At 41.0% G+C, this 23,325-nt stretch overlaps 2 protein-coding genes across 3 annotated transcripts in view; one reads left to right on the top strand and one right to left on the bottom strand.

Annotated features, from left to right (window-relative positions):
* Nucleotides 1-2,368: 2,368 nt before the first annotated feature.
* LOC106029149 (sterile alpha motif domain-containing protein 1-like) lies at nt 2,369-4,287 on the bottom strand. Its single transcript, XM_063260843.1, has 2 exons — nt 3,311-4,287; nt 2,369-3,210 (listed from the first exon to the last, which is right to left on the bottom strand). Exon 1 carries the CDS (start codon nt 4,001-4,003, stop codon nt 3,440-3,442), a length of 564 nt encoding a protein of 187 aa, XP_063116913.1. The 5' UTR covers nt 4,004-4,287; the 3' UTR covers nt 2,369-3,210; nt 3,311-3,439.
* Sh3d19 (SH3 domain containing 19) overlaps nt 3,883-23,325 on the top strand; it is a 189,257-nt gene continuing 169,814 nt past the window's right edge. The window contains exon 1 of one of the 2 annotated variants that reach the window (XM_063260841.1): nt 3,883-3,935. Coding sequence is in view for 1 of the 2 variants with exons in the window: in XM_063260839.1 (XP_063116909.1) it covers nt 8,392-8,677 (286 nt within the window). In the remaining variant the exon portion in view is untranslated. Of the gene's footprint in view, nt 3,936-8,026; nt 8,678-23,325 lie in introns of those variants that run through there. The other variant, XM_063260839.1, reaches the window with a different exon arrangement.

The raw sequence follows: 23,325 nt of genomic DNA, 5'->3' as shown, positions 1-23,325 counted from the left end.
GTTGTAGCATGTCTCAGTATTTCTTTTTTTGTTAGTACCAGGGATCAAACTCATGACCTCTCTCTTGCCAGGTAGGCGCTTGTGCTGTTGAGCTAAGTCACCAGCCCTCAGTGTTTCATTTTTAGCACCAAATAATAATTATATACCTAAGCCACCTTTTGGTTTTTCATTCACCAAATACTTGGTGTTATATCCCTTTTGGCTTTGTGAATAATGCCACTGTGAAGATTCTCATATTGGTTTTATGGGACATGTTTTCATTGCTCCTGGATATATACCTAGAATTAGCATTGCTGTGTAATATGGAAACCCTAAGTTTAACTTTTCAAGGAACTGCCAAACTGATTTCTGGATCGGTGGTACCATTTTACATCCTCCCAGGCATGTATGAGGGTTACCATTTCTCTACATTTTCATACATACTTATTGTTTGTCTTTTCATGTTTTAGCCACTCCAGTAGATGTGAAATAGCATCTCATGTGATTTCAATTTATATTTCCTTAATGACTGATGAAGTTGGGTATCTTCTCATGTTCTTACTGGCCATCTGTATGTACTTTCTTTGGAGAAATTTTTTTTTAAATTATTGCTAAGTTGTAAATTTACATTCTGAGGACAAATTCCTTATCAGATATACACTTCACAAATATTTTCTCCCATTGTTTCTGTATGTGTGTGATTCAACCCAGGGCCTTGCAGATTCTATCTTTTTACTTTCTTGATTATATCCTTTAATGCATAAATGTTTTTATTTTTTGGTGGTGGGATTTAGTTTTTATTTTGTTGGTTATAAATTTTGGTCACATCTTGGAAATCATTTCTAAAGTCACAGAGATTTAATATTATTTTCTTCAAAGAGTTCTATGGTTCCAGTTCACCTATGTCTACAATCCATGTGACATATATGAAAAGCATCTATCTTAGTAGCTGCTGACAGTGAATATTTCTTTGCTTCTTTTGTTTCCAATAAAACAGACAGTTAAGTTACACAGAATTAACGGGCAGTCACACTGGGCTGGGCCCTTGAGGGAATCAGTGCAGAGAAGAAGACATATCAACACTGTGGCTGGAGGTGCATCCCAAGAAGGCAAGGCCTTGAGATTAAAATCACAATGGCCAGACTTGCTTGCTTCCCTAAAGGATGAATGCAACTGTGAGATTCTGGTACCACCTAGTCCTTTAAATCCAGATAAACATTAGTCACCCAGGAGAATGACCAGAGCACCTGGACTATGCCTTCCCACAGAAGCCTTTGCTCTTTCCATGTATCCTTGCCACGTGACCCACTTCCCTCTGGATCAATATTAGATAAGCAGCTGTATTTGTAATCTTGTTGGTTGATTATAGCTTGACCCTCGTTTGTCTCACCTTTTGACTTTGTACCTGCCTTGTGATTTTTGCCCTATGAGACATTCTCAGAGAAATGGCTGTTGGGAGCCGTTGGAAGCTGGAAATTGAACACACGTGCAGGGCTGTGGCATGGCTGACCCCAGAACAAAGGAGAGCTCTAGCTGGGCCTGGGGATACACGCTTATAATTACAGCACTTGGGAGCCTGACGCAGGAGGATCATTGAAAATTTCAGGTCAGTCTCTTATGCTACATGGTAAGTTCAGGGCCGGCCTGAACTCCATAGTGAGAACCTGTCTTCAAAAAACACAAAATAAACAAAACACAATGCTAATAGTCCCACAATTTTTTTTCCTGGATTAATTTTCAGTTCTCCAAGTGTCTACTTATTTAACTGCTTCTGCAGTAACAAAGTTTTAACTTGTGGATCTGACCTCAATTTCTCAAATCAATGGTGGTTCTTATCTGCTTAAAAAGGAAAAACTTTTCTCAGGCAGCAACAACCACTATTGAGAAGTTAAAGAAACAGCATGGGGGTACCGCAGGGGATTCTGTTTCCAGTGACCCTTTTGCTCTTACATCTTGAACATTAGTTCATGTAGTCTAAGAAATAGAGCAGAAGGTTAAAGCTATTCATCTCACGCAGGAATTTCCTAAGGTTTTGTGTCCGGGCAATTTTTCTGCCTGCTGCTTAAGTACCTTTTTGTGAGATTCCAAAATCAAAATCTGCCTCTCCATGTGAAGAGTGTACTTGTACCTACTGAACTTTAAATGTGTATGGTACAGAAACACCCTTTTGTTACACAACTCGTTCCAGTTTAGAAAAAAACATGAGGGGAAGTGGGTATATCCCACAGCTAAGTGCTCCAACTGACTCCAGAATCAACCCTCCTGCCACTTGGTCAAATCACCTCTTTACAAATAATTGGTTATGGAGGCACATGTTCTTCCTGTCCTAGGGATTATGGTCTTTTCATAACCCTGAACACCGAGGTTTTATTATTTATTCAATCATTCCTTCAAATATTAAATTTTTTATTAGCACATATGTACAGCAGACAATGATTACCTTCATCACGGGCAGTTGGTATAAATATATCTTAACTCTATACCTCCACCCTCTTCCATCTCTTGGTCAATCATTCATTTATTTTATTTTATTTTATTTTATTTTTTGCGGGGCTGGAGATTGAATCCAAGGCCCTGTGCAAGCTAGGCAAGTATTTGATTGCTGAGCTATCTCCCTAGTCTTATTTAAAAAACTAGGCTTTCTTTGTGTATTGCTACTGAGGATTGACCCTGGAACTTCACACTGAACTATGTCTTCATGTCCTCAGTATCCCCCTCCCCACACCTTTTTTTTTGAGAAAGGGTCTAGCTAACTTGCTGAATTGTACAGGCTGGGTTTTGAATTTGTGATCCTCCAGCTTCGGGCTCCTGAAAGTGTTGAGATGACAGGCATGTGCCACAGTGCTAGGCATCATTTTTAGATTTACTTTTGTTAAATTTTTTGTTTGCTTTGAGTCAGAGTTCGCAGTGTTGGTCAAGCAAGCTGGTCTTGAACTCATGATCCTCCTGCCTCAATCTTCCAGGTAATTACACTATTTTGAAGAGGGGCTTTGGGTTCACAACAAAATTTAGCTGATGGTATAGAGCTCCTCCCCCTCATCATCATCTCTCACCGGGTGCTACACTGGTTAGAACTGAGGAACCCACACCACTGCAACTTTTGTCACCCGCAGATCGTGGCTGACACCGAAGCTCACTCTTGGTGTTCTCCGTTTCGTGGGCCTGGACAAATGAGTACGAATGACAGGTTCCTTACGGAGCGCCAAGGAAATCCTCCATGCTCCAGTTCGGCTAGATTTTTTTTCAAGGGAAAGGAGAAGAAAAGGTTTATATGAGAAAGTCTAAGTATAAACAATTTAAAGAGCAACATAAAAATAATTAGAAAACAGACCTCGACCGCGCCGCGCAGAGGTCAGTTCAGCTGCTCTCCAAGTCGGCCCCGAGTCCCCGCCGCAGCTGTCCCGTAGCTGCAAGCTGGGCTCCGGCTCCGGGACAGGTTCCTCCTCCTTTTGTTTCGGTGTCAGGCGAATGGGTTTCCTGTTGACGCCGGAATACCGCGCGGGGGCAGGAAGAGCCGGGCCGCCCGCTCCCCTCCCCGGCCGCAGGTGGAGCCGAGCGCGTGCGGCGGCGGCGGCGGTGACCCCTCCCCGGCGGGGGCGAGGCCGGGCCGGAGCGCGGCGCGGCGCGGCGGGGCGGAGCGGGCCGAGGAGGCCGGGCCGGGCCGGGCCGGGCCAGGCCAGGGTGAGCGCAGCGCAGCGCTGCGCTGAACGAGGCCGCTACGCGCCGCAGGTGAATCCCGCGCGGGGCCGTTTCCACAGCCGCCGCCTCTCCGGCCGCCTTCGCTGCCCGCGGGGCACTCGGTGCCCGTGGAGCGGAGCTCCGGGGCCGTAGCTCGCCCTCGCCCATGGCTGAGGGCCGGCGGCGGGAGGACGAGGAGGACGAGCTGCGCGAGCGCCGCGAGCTCGGGGGTCCGCGCCGCGCCCGGGGCCGTGCGCTCTCGGGCCACGCGGCCGCAGGTGAGAAGCGCGCGGGGGCGGGGAGGGCGGGGCCGAGGACCTGGCGTGCGGGACACCTCCGAGCCCATCCGGGCAGATGGCAGCTTCTCGCCTGCCGGGAGGGGACAGGCACCTTCCACTGTTGGAGGGAGGGAGGGTAAGTGGCCTTTCCAGCCTCATCCTCTCACTTTGGGGCTGAGCCCGAGGAGATTGTCGACGTTTCTCTCAACCTGCTGGTGGTTCTGGAACCGAAACTCCTAAATTGCCGTGCAAACAATCCAAGTACTGCTGGCTTGGAACTGGTGGCCTTGGTGGTTGCTTATCTATGGGTGAGTCAGAGGCCAGCGCGGGGAGAGCTGGCTGGGTTCAGCAGTCTCGGCGACCACGACCCCGCCAGAGGACTGGTCACGCCTCGCGCTCCTACGGAGTCAGGGCTGCAATTGGGCGTCCTGTGAACTTTGGACCTCTGTTCCCTTCCCTCCCCAGTCGCCGGAGCTCAGCAGCTCTCAACCACTGGCTTTAGTTATTTTGTGACATTTCCCCATCCCCCCCGCCCCCCAGCAAACTCCAGACTGAGAGCATTCCGAAAGGACGAAGAGTCATTTCTAGACCTATAATTACTTTGATAGTCTTGTGTGTTAGATGCACAGAGGCACGAATGGAGTAGTCGCGGGCACAAGGGGACGGTGAATGAGTGTATCTCCACACCCCTTCCCTCTTCCTGCGTGGCTTTTCAAGCAGGCATAATAGGGAGGAAGTTGTTTGGCCTTTAGTTCCAACTGGATAACTAGAGTTATCAGTAAATAAGAGGGAAGAACAAACCCGAGGGACAACAGCGAAATAAAAGAAGTGAGGAAGCTCTGGCTGACAACATTCCTTGGGGCCCTCTTTAGAAAGTGTAGTGAGTGTTCTTTGGAGCCATGGAGGTGCCTTTGCCTGATTCTGTTAATTACGTAGAGAAAGTTGGGAACGGAGAGTAGAGAAAGTGTGATGAAAGGAAAGAACTCCAGTTAAACAAGAAAAAATGGGCGATTAGATGTCCTTAGAGCAAACCCCTCCTCCCCCGTAGTACTGGGAATCAAACCCAGGGATGGCTATACCTCTGAACTACACCCAAGCCCTTTTTAAATTTCGAATTTAGTTTTTAAATTTGAGACAGTCTCAATCATGAAGCATTTTGAACTGGGCTAAAATTTACCACCATCATGCCTCAGCCTCCCAGACTGCTGAGATTACAGCTGGACACCACTATGCCATGCTGAGCTTCCCAGTTGTTTTTACCTTTTGAGATAAGGTATGGGTAAGTTTGGCAGGCTAGCCTAGAACTTGGCACCCCTCCTGCCTCAGCCTCTCAAGTAGACGGGAGTTACAGGTGTGTATGTGCCAGTGTGCCCATCTCCCTTGGTACAATTTTGGAATCTTAAAATTAATTCCCAGGAGCTGGGGTATAGTTCAGTGTCACAGTGCCTGGCCTGGCAAGTGCAGGATCCTGAGTTTGATTCCTGGTACGCCTCCCCCATGATTACATATATCTGTTACTAGTACTTTTCATCAAAATAAGGTATTGTCTACGAACACCAATTATTAGGAAATAACTGATAGTTTTGTTCACTGTATATCTAGACCTAGTGAAATAATGAGTACTTGGTGGATAGGAATACATTTTTTTTCAAGAAGGTAATTGAAAAACATTACAAAGATGCCTTTCCTCTGAATTGCAGATTTAAATAGTGTGACCTCTCTGGGATTCTTATTACAGTACCTTCAGCAAAAAATGTATAGTGTGGCGCTGTATTGGAATTCAAACTCCATATGATCCAAATATATGTTCATCATTTAGTTGCAGTGTATGTATTTATTCCAAGGCTGGTGGAAATGGCATTTTTGTAACTTTTTACTATTTCCATAATTTCTTAGGACTGGCTAAAGCTTTTTTAGGTTCTTTGATAATACATAACCCGAGACGTGAGGTTGTGTGCTTTTTGCACTATTTGCCTCTTCCTGAAGGAGTGAAGCTTAGCTATATTATGCAGTGGGTAGAGCCAAACTTGTAATTCTGGAGTTTATTTCTTTAGGGTAACCCCTAAAGAGTTAGGTCTTTAGCAGTTTGCCTTTCTTTTGAAGCTGCTGTTCCCTCTGTCCTCAGTAGTTATGGTGGTGTTTTGCAGACACCCTCGCATTCCTTACTAAGTTTGGGCATTTGTTACCCCGTGTTAGAGGGTGCTGCCCTCCCACTGGAGAGCAGGAACTGACCTGAAAGCTTTGTCTCCTCTGCTTCTCATTTTACACTGTCCTGTCCCTAATGCTCCCGCTTCCCCCATTGCTTTATAATCTAAAGATTTTCTTTTTCTTTCATGCACATAATTTGATACTATAAACCTGGGGTTTAGAGACTTGAGGGAGCCTTTGAACCCAGGTTCTCTTCCTGCTAATTTATGTGTGATTGTGTAGGTCATCTATTTACTTTTGCAGTATGCTTATAAATTTTAAAGTGAAAACCCCCACTGTCAGTTCCTTAGAAGCAGAGGCCCATTTCTCTCAGCCAGCCTCCTCCCTCCCTTTTTTTCTTTTTTTGACCCCTCTCCCCTTTTTTACAATGTTGGGGATCGAACCCAGGACCTTGTGCATGTTAGGCAAGTGCTCTACCACAGGGCAACATGGCCAGCCTTACTGTTTATAACCTTTATGGCTAATTCTTTTTTCTGCCACATACATTTCTGTGCAATATTGTTTCACCTTACCTATTTTACAGCTTGACCTAAGTGGAATTGTCTGTATAGGTTCTTTAGTGCTGTTTCTTCTGTCTTTCTGAGCTCACCATGGTTTCTTTTAATCCAGCAGAAGATAGGCAATGACTGGAGATTATGAACTGTCTAGAATAAACTCTTCTAATTCCAAGGCTGGGAGCCCCAGGCAGAATCTGATCAAGGGGCACTCTTTGAATAGCATCCTTAAGAAATAAAAATATTTTTAAAGATTACAATCATTTGGACTTGGGTCACAATTTCACCTTATACCATGAGAATAATTGATTTAGTGTTTTCTTTCTTCATAGAATGTAATTATGTTTTTCTCGGGGCTTTTTTTTTTATGGTAGTAGCGGTGGGAGTAGTGCTGAGCATGTGCTCTGCCACTGAGCTGTATTGTCAATCTTGCTTTCCTTGGATCTTTAGGGCTGGAGGTGAAGCTCAGTGGCAGAACATTTATGCAATGTGTGTGAGGCTCTGGGTTCAACGACCAGTATAGGTAAAAAGAAAGAGGCCTAGCTGAATTTTGTGGATTGCAGAAGCAACCAGGAGCCAAGAGTGAATTCAGTGAAAGCCAATCAATAGTAGTTCATGATTCATGAGGTTAATTTATGAGCAGCCATAGGAAGGGTCTGTGAGGTGCGAAGAGAATGTAATTGCTTGAGTTTCATGCCCTGATGCTAAGGTGTTGGGAATCTGGTGTCATGTGAACTATTTACTGTTGATTGTGGCATCCATGAGCCTTAATTGCCTCACATGACATAGAGTGGTTATTGTAAAAGCCACCAGAACTCTTGGGGTATTTTATTAATCCATGGAGTGTCAGTCACAGGGCAGAGATGTGGTACTAATCCAGTGTTTGTCAAACTTTTCCTGCATGCACCAGAATTTCCTAATGGGATTGTCCAAGCACAGATTATTGATTCTTGTTCTTAGAGTCTTTGATTCAGTTGCTCTAGGGTAGGGCCTGAAATTTTTCTTTTTCTATTTTTTTCAGTGCTGAGGATTGAACTAGGGATGTGCTACCATCCAACTCTTTTTATTTGTCATTTTATTTATTACTTATTTTACTCTGAGACATGGTCTTATTGAGTTGCCCAGGCCTCAGCCACTCCAGTAGCTAGGATTAGACATGTACCATCACATCCAGCACTTATCAAGTTCCTTGTAATTAAGAGAGAAATCTACCCCAACATTGAGTCATAAATTCTTCTTCTTTTTTTTTTTTTTTTTGGAAGTGCTGCATATGCTAGTTTCTAATGATCTGGAGAAGGAGAGTAGAGGCCTGCTCTGATAACCTCTACTGATGGAGGCTTATTGTAAGGGCTCACAAGTCACTGGAGTGGCACCGGAAGTACTTTCAGCAGTTATTTGGATGAGTAATTCAAATAGCTCCACCAAAGACACATCCTTTGTTAGTTGGAGTACTGCATTGCTCCTCAGGTTAGCGACAGCACCGTTTTGTGCTTTGGTTTCTCTGTCTGCTTCCATGGCTTATGAGAATACTGAATAAGTGGCCCTCTTTTTTTTCTCACAGGACATCCCTGTGCGGCAGGGTCCTCATGCCGGTTTTCCTCTGAGGCCAATGACAGGCTTGCAGACAGCAGCTTTTTCTGAACCACACCGGTACCTCTGCTGAGAAGGGCGGGAGTCTCGAACCTGTGTGTGGCCAGCATTAGGAGGAAAGTGGCCAAGGGCTCTGGGGTTACTCAGGTTTCTCATCATGAAGAATGCATCAAGTAGGCTCTCCTATTGCCAGAGGCCCGCATGTGTGTCTGCCTGGATTTGGGGCCATAAAGGTGTCAAGTCCAGTGCCCAGAGCCTTCCCAAGTGTCCACCTTATAGCCCTGAAGGGCTGGTCCTGGCCGCGGCTCGGGAGGCGGAGCTGCGCAGGCGCACTGGCCGCAACACCTTGCGTGCGGAGCACGGGCACCGCCATCTTGAGTGCTCACTGGACTATAGCGGAGGTCAAGTGGGCGTTAGGCAGCTTGATGCAGGAAAAGAGGCTGTTTCCAGGTAATGCGGGAGACGCAGGGTCGTCAGGGGGCGTCAGGATTGATTGCAGTGGCTCCTGCCTTTTAGATAGCCCCAGGTCCTTCAAATTGTACGGACAGGAGAGAGGATATTACAGATACGAGGTTTTGGGGCGCTGTGAAGCGCACTTGTGGGCCCCCGGGGTACGTCATACATGGGAGGCTGAGGAAGGAGAATCGCACGTTTGAGCCCAGCCTGGACAATTTAAAACAAAAATCTGAAGAATCCACCTGGGTGGTGTCACCGGGCGGCTGCGTGCGGGACAGGTCAAACCTTGCTGGTGGTGGGTTACTTGTGAAAAAGGGGTCGCCTCTGGAGCAAGACAGTGGTCCCTGACATTTCGGGTTAGTTTCAACCTGAGTCAGAGCCAAGAGGCTTTTATTAACCTTAGCGAATATAATGCGGTACTGATCACCTCAGAACTTCTACTTTTAGTGAAGAACAGGGATTTTAATTCTAATAGTTTTTTCTCTTTTAATTGAATCCCCCGCTTTTTAAATTTCTGTAGTAGGCAACTATCTGGCATACCTGAACAAAATTTATTTACTAGTCTTTTTTTTTTTTTTTTTTTTTGAGATGGGGTCTTGCTGTGCAGTTCAGGCTGGCCTTGAGCTCACATTGTAGTGCAGGATGGTCTCGAATTTGAAGTGATCCTCCTGCTTCAGCCTTCCAAGTGCTGGGATTATAGGCATGCCCTACCACACCTGGCTTTTACTGGTCTTGTATTTAGTGCTGTATATGATGTCAGGAATTTATACAACCCTCCTGACGTGTTCTTTTTATTAGTAGAGTTTGTATCTAGAGATTGCACCTTTCGCACTGAACTCTATACCCTTTTTTTTTTTTTCCATCAAGTCACCTAGTTTCCCAGACAGAGTTAAACTTGTAATTCACCAGCCTTAGATTCCAAGTGCCAAGATATGGACCATATTCCTGGCTGTTATCTTGTTAAGGATGAGAAAAATGGATGAAGAGAAGTTAAGTGGAGCTGAGATCTAACCCCTCCCCATTAAATCTAGAGCCTTGCACATACCTAGACAAGCACTGTATCACTAAACTACATCCCTTGCCCGCTCTTAGTTTTATGTTGAGACAAGCGTTTGCTGATTATTTGGATTCAAACTTTTGAGCCTCCTGCCTCAGTTTCTTACTCCCAGGTAGTTAGGATTAAAGGCATGCTCCACTGTGCCTGCCTCAGACTTTTACTTATTTAATTTTAAATTTTGGATATAGCAATGTTGACTTCTTTTTGGCTAGTAGTTCAAAGAATTTTAATAGCTGGAGAGGTGCGTGTAACCACTGCTACAGTCAGGATACAGAACTGTTTCAGCACTTTCAAACTCCAGCCGCTGCCGCTGTAATCAGACCTGCTCTGCACCCTTAACGGCTGGCAGCACTGGTCAGTTCTGTTTTGCTTTTCCCATAATATTATGTAAATGGAACTGTAAAGTTTGTAACATTTTTTTTTAAAGCTTTTGACATTGAATCTCACTCGCTACATAGTTTAGCTTGGCCTTGAACTCGCTGTGTAGTCCAGGCCTGCCTTGAAATCACCAGTCCGCCTGTATCAGCCTCTGAAGAGCTGGGGTTACAGCATGCCTGAGATAATATTTGTAACTTTCAAGACTAACTTCCTTTGCTCCAGCACAATGCCTTGGAGTTTCGTTTTATTTTGTGTATCAATAGTTTGAGCCACTTTACTGTTAAATAGCACTGTTTGAGGGTTCCAGATTATATATTTACCTGATACAGGAATATGTAGGTTATTTTGTTTCTGGTGATTATGAATAAACCATTCTTAATATTCCTGAACAGATCTTTGTGTACGCACAAATTTTCATGCTTGAGTTTATACCTACACTCCACTTTCTGGGGCCATATGATACATATATATTCAACTTTTTTTGTTTTTGTCTTTTTGAGACAGGGTCTCTATGCAGGTCAGGCTAGCCTTGGACTCACTTTGTAGCCCAGGCTGGTCTCAAACTCTCAACGATCCTCCTGCCTCCGCCTCCCAAATGCTGGATTATAGGCGTGAGCCACTATGCTTGGCTTATGTTCAATTTTTTAGGAGACATCTACAGTGTTTTCCATGGGGCTGTTCTATTTTGTAGCATTTCCATGTGTGTAAGAGAGTTCTAATCACTGCATTTTTACCAAGGACTTGGCATTAACAAATTTTTCTTGTTTTTTGTTTGTTTTTAGCCATTCTAATAGACATGTAGTGACATTTCATTGTGGTTTTACATTTTCCTAGTGGTAGTAATGAACATCTTTTCATTGTTATTTTTGAGTTCTTTATATATTTTGCATTCAAGTTTTCTTGGATATGTGATGCATGTGACACATTTTTGTAATCCAAAGCACTTGTGTATCAAACAATTTTCCCCATAATAACAGAAACTCATGATTCATTCCACAACCCAAAAATATTCATATAAAAATCATTACACTATTGTAATATATAAAATATAAAGAAAAGTAAACAAATTAAACGGCAGTTACCTTTAAAAACCTTCATGGCTGGTGTAAGAGAGATAAGAGAGAGGAGGGTTATCATGAAGGACAAGTGTTACTAACGGAATCACTGTTGTCTTTTGGCTTAGTGGAATCTTTTTCCTTTTGTGCAGCTTTGACAAGGAACCTATCCAGTGACGCTTGCTTTTGCCTCCTTTTGAGAGTTATGTGGAAATGTGGCATTGTATTGTCAAACAGTCATTGCTTGCTGCTGCAGCCTTATTTAGTGTCACTTTTCTACATAATTTTGCAGTTTTCCACATTTGACACGTCTCCCTAATCTCATTTAAAGTGAGGAGGGTTTTTTTTTTTTTTTTTTTTTTTGCCTTTTTCTCCTATCTGCAGGTGAGATCTCTTGTGTAACTCTTAACTGTTGAGAGATGATCACCCATGATTCCATAGCAAGGGAGAGGAGGAGGAGGAGAGACTGGAGAAGAGGAGAAAACAATTGTGATCATGTGATGTTTTGTGTCATGTACTTGTATAGCAAGACACCACACATATATCAAGTTAAAATTTATAGAAATGTTTGCTTATCTTGTGAAACATTTACCGAGCAAGTTATTCACAGTCCATAGTTTTACTGTACTGTATTTATTTTTGGTACTGGAGTATATCCCCAGCCTCTGTACTGTATTTAAAATAACTGATTTAAAGTATTTGTCTAGCAATTCCAATGTCTAGGTTTCCTGGGGAATAATTTGTATTGATTACTTTTTTCCTCCGTGGGGGCCATGTCTCTTGTTTTATTGCATACCTGATAAGGTTTTTGTTGAAAAGTATTTTGAGTAATGCTGCAGCTGTGGAAATCAGATTCTTCTTCCTTGCTGGAGTTTGTTATTGCTGCTTGTTATAGAGATGGCTCTTCAGTGACTTTTCTGAGCTCACTTTGTAAAGTCATTTTCTTTGTCATGTTTGACGCTGAAGTTTCAGTTTTATCGAGTTAGTGTCTGGCTTCTGATTGGACTGTTTTCTCTAATGCCTAGTACCAAAAAGAGCCTCCAGTCTGTGCAGATGAGCTTTGCTGTGTAGTGTTAGCACCTTCGATGCTCGTCCAGGCAGCTTTCAACTCTTGCTTAGCTGTTAGTTCTACCTGTGTGATTGTCAGCAAGAGATGGGAGCTTATGGCTTTCTTAGATCCTTTCTAAGCCAGGGCCCATCCTGACCTTCCTAGATTCCCAGGAATAGTTAGGGACTTTTTTTGTTCTTTTGTGGTACTGGGGATTGAACCCTCAGACTGCATGGAGCTGTGCTTTTCAGACTTTTTTGAATTTTGTAGTTAGAGCTTTTTTTTTTTTTTAACCAAATGACTGAGTTGCCCAGGGTGAGCTTAAATTTGAGATCTACCTGTTATATAGCCTCCCAGAGTATTGGAACTTACAGGTGTGTGCCACCACACCTGGCTAATGTGGAAGCTTTTCAAAGCCCTTATTCCCCAAAGCATTTTATTCTCTAACCTTTCCTTCCATCTTCTTTACCTTTTTGATCAATCCATTGTTTGCCCTATTTGTTATCTTCATTCAGCAACAAATAATACAATTTGCCTGTAAATATTTTTAGCAAATGGCTCTGAGAGTTCCACATTGGGTGAGATAAAGGCAAATCTTTTGTGCTGGACTTTCAGGGAGCTTCCAAACAAGTCAGCCTAAGTCTCATGCCAAAACAGAAGATATGTGTAGTCTTACTCAGTTTTGGAGTTTTGTGTTTCTTATAGTAGCATTAAAGTATTTTTATATGGTAACCCTTTGACTAATAATAGTGTTGGTAAGAACCCTCACTGAGACCCTACAATGGGCAGTTTGCTTTTCTCAGGCTATGGGCAACCCCTAACCCCTATGTAGCACTATAGAACAAGATTTCCAAAGAATATCTAGTCAAGGGAACACTATGTCTCTCTTTGCTATTAAGAGTGCTTGGAGAAAGTAGCTTTGCTGTGTTGTTCTGGTACACACCAGTCACATCCAAAAATAATCTAGGGCTCACACTTCAGAGAGTAGAATTGGGGAACACTTGGAGTGTGTCATTACATCTCCACAATATTTGCGTTTCTTCCAATGAGTACAAAATACTTTTAAAATTAAAGAAAAGTAAGTTTAAAGTACCTGGACTGGAGAGATATATAGCTTAGTGGTAGAGCTTATGCCTAACATGCCTAAAGCTGTGAGTTTGATCCTTAACACCAGAAACCAAACAAAAATCTAATTTAAAAGTAACTGCCTGCTGTCTAATGTATTTGTTGTCCATATTATAATACTTTATTTTATTTTTGGAATTTATATTTTTTCAAATCTTAGAAAATAAAACTAAACAAAATAAAACAGAATAAAGCCAATCAAAACAAAACAATGAAAGTGATACAGGATTTCAAAACAAGATAATAGAAAATCAACAATTGCTACCATAATGCCTTGTGTTATCTTCAAAATTGCTGCCCATTACCATCATACAAAATAAAATTAAACAATAAAAGCCCTATCAAAACAGAACATTGAGTAAAACAATAAAATGGAGCAAAACAAGACAGAACAATACTAAATTTCAAAAACAAGACAGAAGAAAATCCCCCATAGTGCTGTATTGCATATTGTTATATTCTATAAGTAGATGCTCAGACTACTGGCTTTAGGCCTGCAAAGTCAGTCAAACAATACAAGCATAAAGTTGTTTTTATGCCTTGGTTGCTATCAACTCCCATTTTTCTGTGAATCAGCGTTGCTTGCCGGGGGAGGGAGGCTTGGCTCTTATCTCCCAGCCTGCGTGCTGGCTGCTCACAGGAAAGGTGAATTGGCTTCCTGTTTCTCCTCCTGGCCCAAAATAGAATTGGGTTTTTTTTTTTTTTTTTTTTTTTTTTTTTTTTGTACTTGGCATTGAACACTGGACCTTACACTTGCCAGGCAGGTGCTTTGTGATTGAGCTATATCTCCAGCTCACATTATGATGTTTTTTAAAAAACTTATTTTTTCCCTAAGTTGTTCATTGCAAATGTTGTATTGTTGATAAAAAAAATGATTGATAAATTCTTTGAACATTTGATAGTTGAGAATATATAATTGTTTCCTGTGAAGATTGTTTTTCAAAATACTGGCTAATTTATTATTTGTTCACATTTATTCTCATGATACTTGTTTCCATGAAAGCTATAATCTAGCTCTAGCTCTCATTTATAACGAAACTGTGCAATACTACTTAACGTAAAATCAACACTTACCCTTTACATTCTCCGCTTATTTTTCCTGTGTATTTCATCTTTGTTTTGTAACCAGCAGATCCTATTCTAGAGGACTAAATTCAGGAAATGTGTGTTCTAAATACTCACCCTCCCAGTAGCCAGCTATATGACCTTGATTTAATATCTCAGATTCTTCATCAACCGTATGAACAAATTAGACCCAGGCCAGAGTTATGTCTGTTGATTTATTTTTGTTTTTGTTGAGACAAGGTTTGAGTAGATGATCTTGACTAGCTTTGAACTTAGAAATCTTCCTGCCTCAACCTTCTGAGTGCTGAGATTGTGGACATATGCTACTATGTCTGGTTTTGTACCTGCTTTATTTACATATTTCCTATGGCTGCTTTTGTCCTGCATTGCAGAGTTGAGTAGTTGCTAGAGTCCGTGTAGCCACAAGTCGGTACTGTCTAGGCCTTTACAGAAAGTTGACTGACTCCTGAATGTCAACTCTCCTTTCACACTCATTAATTTTTGTTCTAGTTTTGGAATATGTGGGGTTTTTTTCCCTCTACAATCAAAAGTCTTCTAAGTAAATTACCAGAAAAGCGCAGAGGGAAAACACTGCCAAATTATACATTATTATTTGTCAGACAGCTTCACCAATTATATTTGGTTGTTAATGCTGAGGTAACAAAAAACCTGTAGAGCTCAATTCTTACTCAACTGGTGACCTTCTAACTCAGCTTCACCTGTGTAATGTTCATTTGGGATCCTTGCCAAAGGAACAAGCTCAGCTAGGAAAAGGAGTAATAGACAAAAAAACCATGTGCCAGCATTTAAACTTTGGCTCAGAGGTTGCAAATACCATTTCTATACATATTTCTTTGGCTAACCTGATGTTAATAATAGTTCAGGAAAGTTCATTCCTCTGCAGGAGATCCTGTATTTTACCTGATACTATAAGGGGATGGAAATTCTTTTACATAGAGAACAGTGAGCCATTAGAAATAGTATCATCTCTTACATACTACTTAAAAGTTTGCTAGTTTATGAAGATTGAAACTCTTGGCAAAAACTTGGTTTTGGATTCTTCGTGTGTTGTCAAGAACTCTCTATAACTAGTAAGTAACTAGAAATTGACCCAGTGAGCTTTTGGAATATATTCTAGTTTTCTCAACTTGTTTAATATTCAGTGTAAGAATATAATGTGCTTTGGAATTTTGTTTTTGTTGTTTTTGAGACAGGATCTTACTATGTAGCAGTTCAGGCTGGCCTTGAACTTGAGAGCCTCTTGCCTTAGTCTCCCAAATGCTGGATTCTAGGTTTGTGCCTCATGTATATATATATATAATGTGCTTTGGGGTTACTTTTTTGTGTTTCTTACCTTTAAACTATTTCTCCTCTAAGCATCTATGTCTCACTGAATGACACTAAATTGCCCAAACTAAAAACCTGGATGAAGTACATAACTTCTTCCCTCACCATGCTTACCTGCATATAATCAATTACTAGATTATGTTGAACCTTTCTCTTATGCAGCTCATGACTGTCCTCTTCTTTTCCATTTTAATTGCCACCATCTTGGTCCAGCAATTTCTTGCTATTTGCAACTGTCTGGAACTGGTCATTCTACCTTTTGACTTGTTTCTCTAATCTATTCCCTATATAACCATTGAAGAGATTTTTTTCTTTTTTACGGGTACCAGGGATCGAACTCACACCCATGCGCTTGCAAGGTAGGCGCTTATGCCGTTAAGCTAAATTCCCAGCCCCCTGAAGAGATTTTTTTTTTAAATGCAAATTGTGGTCATGCCATTCCCTACATTAACAAATTTCTGTAGCATTTACACCATATCTTTCCTTTGCAATTCACAGTTCTTAATAAGACGATACACTTTTTATATCTTATTTTTTCTAGGTATTTCTAGATCTTTCCTGTTATGCTCGACTTATTTTTATGATGAAAAATATAATTTCCAAGACATTTTTTTCTGGAGCATATAGTATTTTGTGATTCAGTATTTGGTAGCTGTTTCTCATCGGCAGAGATTCATACTTGACAAGCAAATATTTGATGGGACGAAGCTGATTGGGTATAGTATAAAGCATGATTCAAGACAGATGCTTCTATTCTGTTACTCCGTAAATTGATTGGTCCTGCCCTCAAAGACTTCACTCAGGCATCTTATGGTAAACACTGGTCTGTAAAGAAAGCTAGGTTGGCATTGGTTTAGATTTCCTTTCTCTGTTATGTATTATTACAAGTTTAAATGTGTCCATTTCTATTGGACAGGGCCTCTTTAAATAGGCTAACATCTTTTTCCTTGTGTGGTACTAAAGAGGCAGTCTCTGGACCCCCCCCCCCCAAAAAAAAAAAGTGAAACACAGTGCATTCCCCTCTTTGTTTGGAACTGTTTCCAAGAGGTCTTTCATGTTAGCCATCTGCTTCTGAATTAAAAATAATAGCTTCATTGAAGTCCTAAGGGATAGATTTCTCCTAACACCCAAATACTTGTCTTTGAAGATGCTCCAGTGATTTAAAATTTAAGGCCAAAATGTTTTCATTATTTAAAATTCATTGACACAAAACTACTTTGATCAAACAACTGCTATCCTTTTTTAATCTAGTCTCATATAGAAATTTTTAATAAAATTATCTCTGAAGCTTTGCAGTTGTTACAGTCACAGCTTTCTGTTATCATAAACCAGTTTTAAAATGAGAGCCTGCTTTAAAAATAATAAGCAGTGTTTAAGTTTCAAAAGTCATGGTAGGTTGACCAAGCCCTTAAGCATGAGGAGTAAATATTGAGATGACAATGAAGAAACTACAGATTTCTACATTAGGTATTTTTTATTTTGATTATCTTTTAATAAGCAGAGTTTTTTTTAAAAAGTAAGACAAACAACCAAAAACAGAATTCAGGAAAAAGATTCTTTTTTCCTCTCTACTAGGAATTGAACCTGGAGTTGCTTTACCACAGAGCTACATCTCTAGCCCTGTTTATTTTTGAAACAGGCTTTCAGTTTATTGCCCAGGTAGGACTCTAGATCCTCCTGCTTCAGCCTTTCTCAGTGTTGGGACCCCAGTGCCCAACTAAAAAGTGAAAAATTATTTGATCTCCTTTTTAAGGAGGGAAAAATCTTAGCAAGAAACAGGCTGTGAAGTATTCTGGGACTTGTAAGGAAAAAAGGAATGTGTGTGAGTGCATTTTGGAAGTGTGTTATGTGATGGTGACAAGAGGGGCCGTAATTCGAACTGATTCTTACCCTGCACTCTGGCTCTCTCCCCTAAACCACACACTGCCTACTCAGCATCTCTACTTGGGTAACTAATAGGTCTCTGAGGCCTAATGTGTATTAGCTTTCTATTGCTATGATAACAAATTAACTACAAGCTTAGTGTCTTAAAACAATGAGTGTATTCTTAAGAGTTCTGGAGGTTAGAAGTGCACACTTTCACCAGGCTAAATGAATATTGGCAGGGTTACAGTCCATTTGTAGGCATCTTGGGGAGAATCTGTGTATTTGCCCTTTTTATCTTCTAGATGTTCACCATATTCCTTGGCTCTTGATCTCCCTTTGATCTTCAAAGCCAGAATCTTCACTCTTCTTTTTTCCTCTGTCTTCTATATTGCCTCTTGAGCATTTCTGCCATTGTCTTGTGAAAAGCCTTGTTACATTGGGCCTACCCAGATCACTCAGGAAAAATTTCCCAAATACTTAATTGTGTACACAAAAATTCCTTTTCTTATGTATAGAACTTGCTCACAAGTTCTGGGATTAGGATATGCATCCCCAGGGGTCCACTAGTCAGCTTACCACTTGCTTTGGTAACCTGTTCCTCTATCTTTTCTTATTTCATTTAATGGTACAATTAGTATCAGACCCATAATCTAGGAGTCATTCATCATTTCATTTTCTTCTTATATTTCCCATTCTCCCAGCTCAGTCATCCCACCTGCTCTTACCACTTGTATCCAGTTTATCAAACCATATGTGTTACCTTGCCAAGTTATATTACCTTGCCACTATTACCCAGCTGCACAGCATTTAGATTTTCCTTCTTATGAATTTCCACTGCAAGTGCAGTGTCATTAGCATTTTGGAGCCTAAGACTCTCCCTGCCCTGTTCCTTTCAGTCTTGGGTGTTCAGAGTTAATTATACTACATGACTAGCGGAATAAGTGCCATGAGAGGGGACACAGTCCCACAGTACTTCATCTCAACCACATGCAGGTGGGATGTGAAGGCTTACATGGTGGTAGATACTGTAGAGAGGATTTTCCTTGGTTGAGAGTAATTATTCTGAAAGGGAATTAGAATTTCCATTATAGACTTAAGTCTCTTTTGTTCATTTGATAGTGGACATTTCCTCTAAATTATTGATAATAAAGGATGAAAGTAATTTAGTCTCTGATTTGGAATGACTCCTTCCTGTGTTCCTCTTCTTAAAGGAAGATGATTTAAAAAAAAATTTCTCAGGCGACTGACTTTTATTGCATAAATAAACTATACTTGGTCAAATTTGGTACAAAGAATGGGATAGCTTCAGAATGAAATGAAGCGTCTGGAGAAATGAAATATCTACTGTCGAAATAATATAAAAATACAGCTTCTACCGTTTATTATTCTGAATCCTTTTTCTGTAACATCCTTACATTTTTAGATGACTTTCAGCTTAGTGAAATAAAGGAGGAAAAATAGGTCATTACTTGAAATACTTTCTTTGTTATAAAGAGAAGATCTAGAAATTGAAATAGCTAAATATACAACTTTTATCCACTCGTAGAAAAAAAAGCTTATTGGATTTTCAGCAGCTTTTGTTAAAATTCCACCTTAATTTACGATTTCCCAAGATGTATGAAAATGAAAAGTGGAACATATGAAAATGAAATATTCTAAGAAATAAATTACTCCACAAATTAAAATTGATTTTTAAGGCAGAAATGCTATGTTGAAAGAGTGTAAAAATGTCTCTATTTGCTTCCTCTTCATTCTGTCACTTGCAGTGTCATTGGCTACTAGTTTGTGCTTGACATTTTAGTTTTTTGACTATAAATGTTTATTGACTTTTTTGTCTAGTAATGTGTTAACAGGTGCTGTATCATATTTTTCATTAAGCTTTCATTTTGTGTTTTAACAGTTCAAACAAATGTATCTAGCTAGTTTGAACCTTTTTGTGAAATACAGTCACAAATACTGTTTAGAAGATCTTTACAGAGCCCTCAGTGCATCACAGAGAAGTTATCATAGTTATGTAAGCAAAAGATAAACTTCCCTGCTAGGGAAAAGGGGTTTGTAATAGGGAAAGGCCTCATTGAGCTTTCTGGTGAGTCCTGACCAAAAGAGTTAAAGCTTCATTGGAGAAAGTAGCTAACAGGACAAAAGGGGCAGGGGGCAGGCTGAACACAGGGCAACCCAGGTAACCGCACCTCACCCACCTTTACTGAAATGGAAGGGAGTTAAGGGGCAGCCACTTAAAAGAGAGCTCTTATTTAGTAAATAAAGGCACACGCACCTACCCATCTATGTACATATATAGTGTGTGTATACACACATACACACACACACACACACGTGTGTGTGCGTATTCCCACTCTGACCACTGTATTAGTGCACTAGCCCCTTAGTACTAACTTAGCTTACTCTGCAAGGCCCCCATAAATTTTAGAGATAAGACCTGTGATAGAACAAATGAAGGCCAAGTAAGGCTCATAATTAAGGGTTTTAGGGCCTAAAACTCCTGATTAAGAGTTTTAGGTCTTGGGGGCTGGGGATTTAGTTCAGCAGCATTAAGTGCCTGCCTTGCAAGCCCGCGGTCATGAGTTTGATCCCTAGTACTGATTAAAAAAAAAAGTTTTAGGTCCTGAAATAGCCAATCAAGTTGTAAAACTCCAGGAGGGGAGAGTCTTTCTGCCACACCAATAAAAAGGGCGAGAAATAAAGGGCCCTTGGGTCCTCCATCTTTTCAGAGCTTCCTACTCTTCATCAGAATAGCTATCTGCTACTCTTTCCCCCTTCCCAATAAAGTGTCTAGTAAAATGTCTTCCTTTCCTTAAACTTTACATCTCTATTTTTTATTTTTATTTTTTGGTAATGGGAATTGAACTCAGGACCTCACGCTTGCCAGACAGGTGCTTATGCCACTGAGCTATATCCCTAGCCCTCTGATTTTTTTATTGCTACAGAGTGTGTGAACCCCAAAACCACTTGCATGGGTACAGCGGATGTGGGCAGCAGTGCTCTTCCCTGGATGTGATAAAACTTTTCAATAGTTTAATGAGATATAATTCACATGGCATACAGTTTTCCCATTCTGTGGTTTTTCATTGTTGTTCTTGTTTTTGTCTTTTTTTTTTTTTCTACTACTGAGAATGGAATCCAGGGCCTTGCACATGCCAGGCAAATGCCCTACAACTGAGTTACACCCCAGGCCCTACTTTTAAAACCATTTCCTATGGTGCTTTTAATGTGTTTTTCAGATATCCACTGTTTCCTTTTCCAAGCAGTACACAGAAATAAGTAAGTTGAGGTGTACAAAAGAAGGAAATTCCAGGTGAGGACAGGCAAAGGAAGGCCTTGAGGTGGAAATGAGAACATTGCTCTGGATAAAGGGGAAAAAACAAACAAGGTCAGTGCCTTAGTGATGACTATAAAATAGATGGTAAGAAAGATAAACTTGAGCTTTTCTCAGTCACTTTGGTAAATGAGGCCTTTTTGTGAAGACAGAGCAGATGAGGAATAGAGGAAACAGCACACAGACCTGGGGAAATATGGAAATACCTGTGGTGTTCAGGCTATAGCGGTCTGCTATGTTTTGCTTAGCTTCACCTCAGTTCTTCAAAGTCGGAATCTTTTTCTGTCTGCTGCTTTTTGAACTCTGCTGCTGTCTGACTGCTCTCTATCCTGTCTTGACCCCTTCTTGGCCTCCCATGGACCCCTTGGAGCAGCGCTGAGGGATTCTCTGTCATTACCCTGCTCCCAGCTCCTCCAGTGGTTTCCTTCCTCACAGAGAATAAAAGTCAGAGGCCTGTGGAGGCTTCCCAGGCTCTGCAGAACCTGGCCTCTGTTCCTTGTGGACTCTCAGTTTCCCCCTTTTCCACTTGTGCTCTTGGTGTCCCCGCCACACTGAGCTCCCATTTAGTCACATCTCTAGCGTGCCCCCATTCCAGAATCTTTGCACTTGCTCTTTTTTCAACCTGGAATACACTTTCCCAGGTCCTGTTTTGTTTCTCTTCTTCAAACTCAAGTCAAATATCACCTCAGTGAAGCTTTCTTGATGAGCTGTTGCTCTCTCCTACCTCTCCAGTTGTTTTTTTCTATCAGACCTCTGTGTTACCAAGCATTGTAGTTTGCATTTCTTTTGTGTTTAGTGTTGTGTCACTCCCTCCTGGAGTGTAAAGTTTTTCAAGTCCAATTTAGTGTGTTATATGGACAGCTGTACCGTTGGTGCCTGTAATGTTGCCTTTATGTGGTGGACAGTTAATACCATATGACCCACGCTGTCTTCCTCAGAGGAGGGCTCTGTTGTGTTGTCCAGTAGGAAATGCATTTTTGGGTGGGATGCAGGTTAATTGACCCACCACTGTCTGGGCAGCTTGTTAAATCAAGCCCGCATCCTTGCCCCATCCCACCAGTAGCAGCCAGAACAGTTAAGATCATATAGTCCTTTTCTCTTATACCCCTTTCTTTCCTTTTGGAGACTGGCCCCTCTACAGTTTCAAAGTTCTGATTCCTAGTTCATTAAAAAGTGATTTGCCAGATCCTGTGGTGTGAAACACTTGCTTCCCATTTTGAGCAAAGCGTACAAAGGAGTGATAGGAAGCAGGATTTTGGCTTTCTTGATCTTATATCCTCGTTGTTGTGTGATTCTGACTCTTTTGTGTTTTCTCTTCCTGTTTGTTCCTCTGTGTTTCTTGACGGTACTGTCTTTTCTTGTTTTCCTTTCATGCCCTGTCTTTTTCTCTTCTGTTCTGTCTCAGCCGCCATTTTGCATGAGCCTCTGTCTCATTCTGGAGATGCTTAGCTTGAGTTTTCTTGCCTCTGAAAAATCTTTGTGTAATCTTTTACACAAATTCACTTTGTGTAATATTTTCTCCTTTTTTTCCCTTACTACAAGAAAGGACTATAGAAGAAAACTGCACTGGAACATTTGTTCCTTACTTCATCCTTTTTAGTTAATATCTTTTTTGACTTGTTTTATAAAATTTAATCAATATCTAAAAACCTGCTTTGTGTAAGGCAATATGTCACTAAACAAAATACCTAGATTTTGACACTGCATTTGGGGAGACAAATTAATTGGGTATTATTCATTCAAATATTTATTGAGACTAGGATATCCTGGTGGATAAAAATAAACATTCTTACTCTTATGAACCTAACATTTTGGTAAGACATTTTGTCTAATGTCTATACATTAGACAACTATATAAATGAATGTTAAATTATAGTCATAGCAAATATTAAAAAAGAGGACTCCATTGTGTTTGGATAAACTTCAGGGTATTCTAATCAGGAGAGCCAGGGACAACTTCTTTGAGGACGTCAAAGCTGAACTAAGATTGGAAAGCATGGTAAAAATTAACTAGGATCCTGGAGGAAAGGAGACAAAAATGCCAAAGTCTGATACTAAGAGAGGTTTGGGGATCTGAAGAAGCATAAGCATAGCGAGCAGAATAGAGTGATGCCAGATGAGGCCGGGATAACCCGCAGTAAGATTTTATAGGGCTTTGTATGGCATCTGTAAACAACAGAATAACTTTATAAGTAGAGAGAGAAGAGGAGAAAGGTATGAAAAGTGCCTTTATTTTTAAATAGTGGCCTGAATGCTGTGGATAATAAATGGAGTTGATGTAGCTGTAAAGGCATAAGATGTAAGGTATTTAACAAAAATAGAAATACAAGAGAAAGAAACAAAAAATCCTAGAAGAAACAAATAGAA

The sequence above is a fragment of the Cavia porcellus genome, unplaced genomic scaffold (assembly GCF_034190915.1).
Source record: "Cavia porcellus strain 051 isolate PalLab524CR breed Dunkin Hartley unplaced genomic scaffold, mCavPor4.1 scaffold_14, whole genome shotgun sequence".
Taxonomy (NCBI): Eukaryota; Metazoa; Chordata; class Mammalia; order Rodentia; family Caviidae; genus Cavia; species Cavia porcellus.
This window is presented reverse-complemented; position numbering and strand designations above follow the sequence as displayed.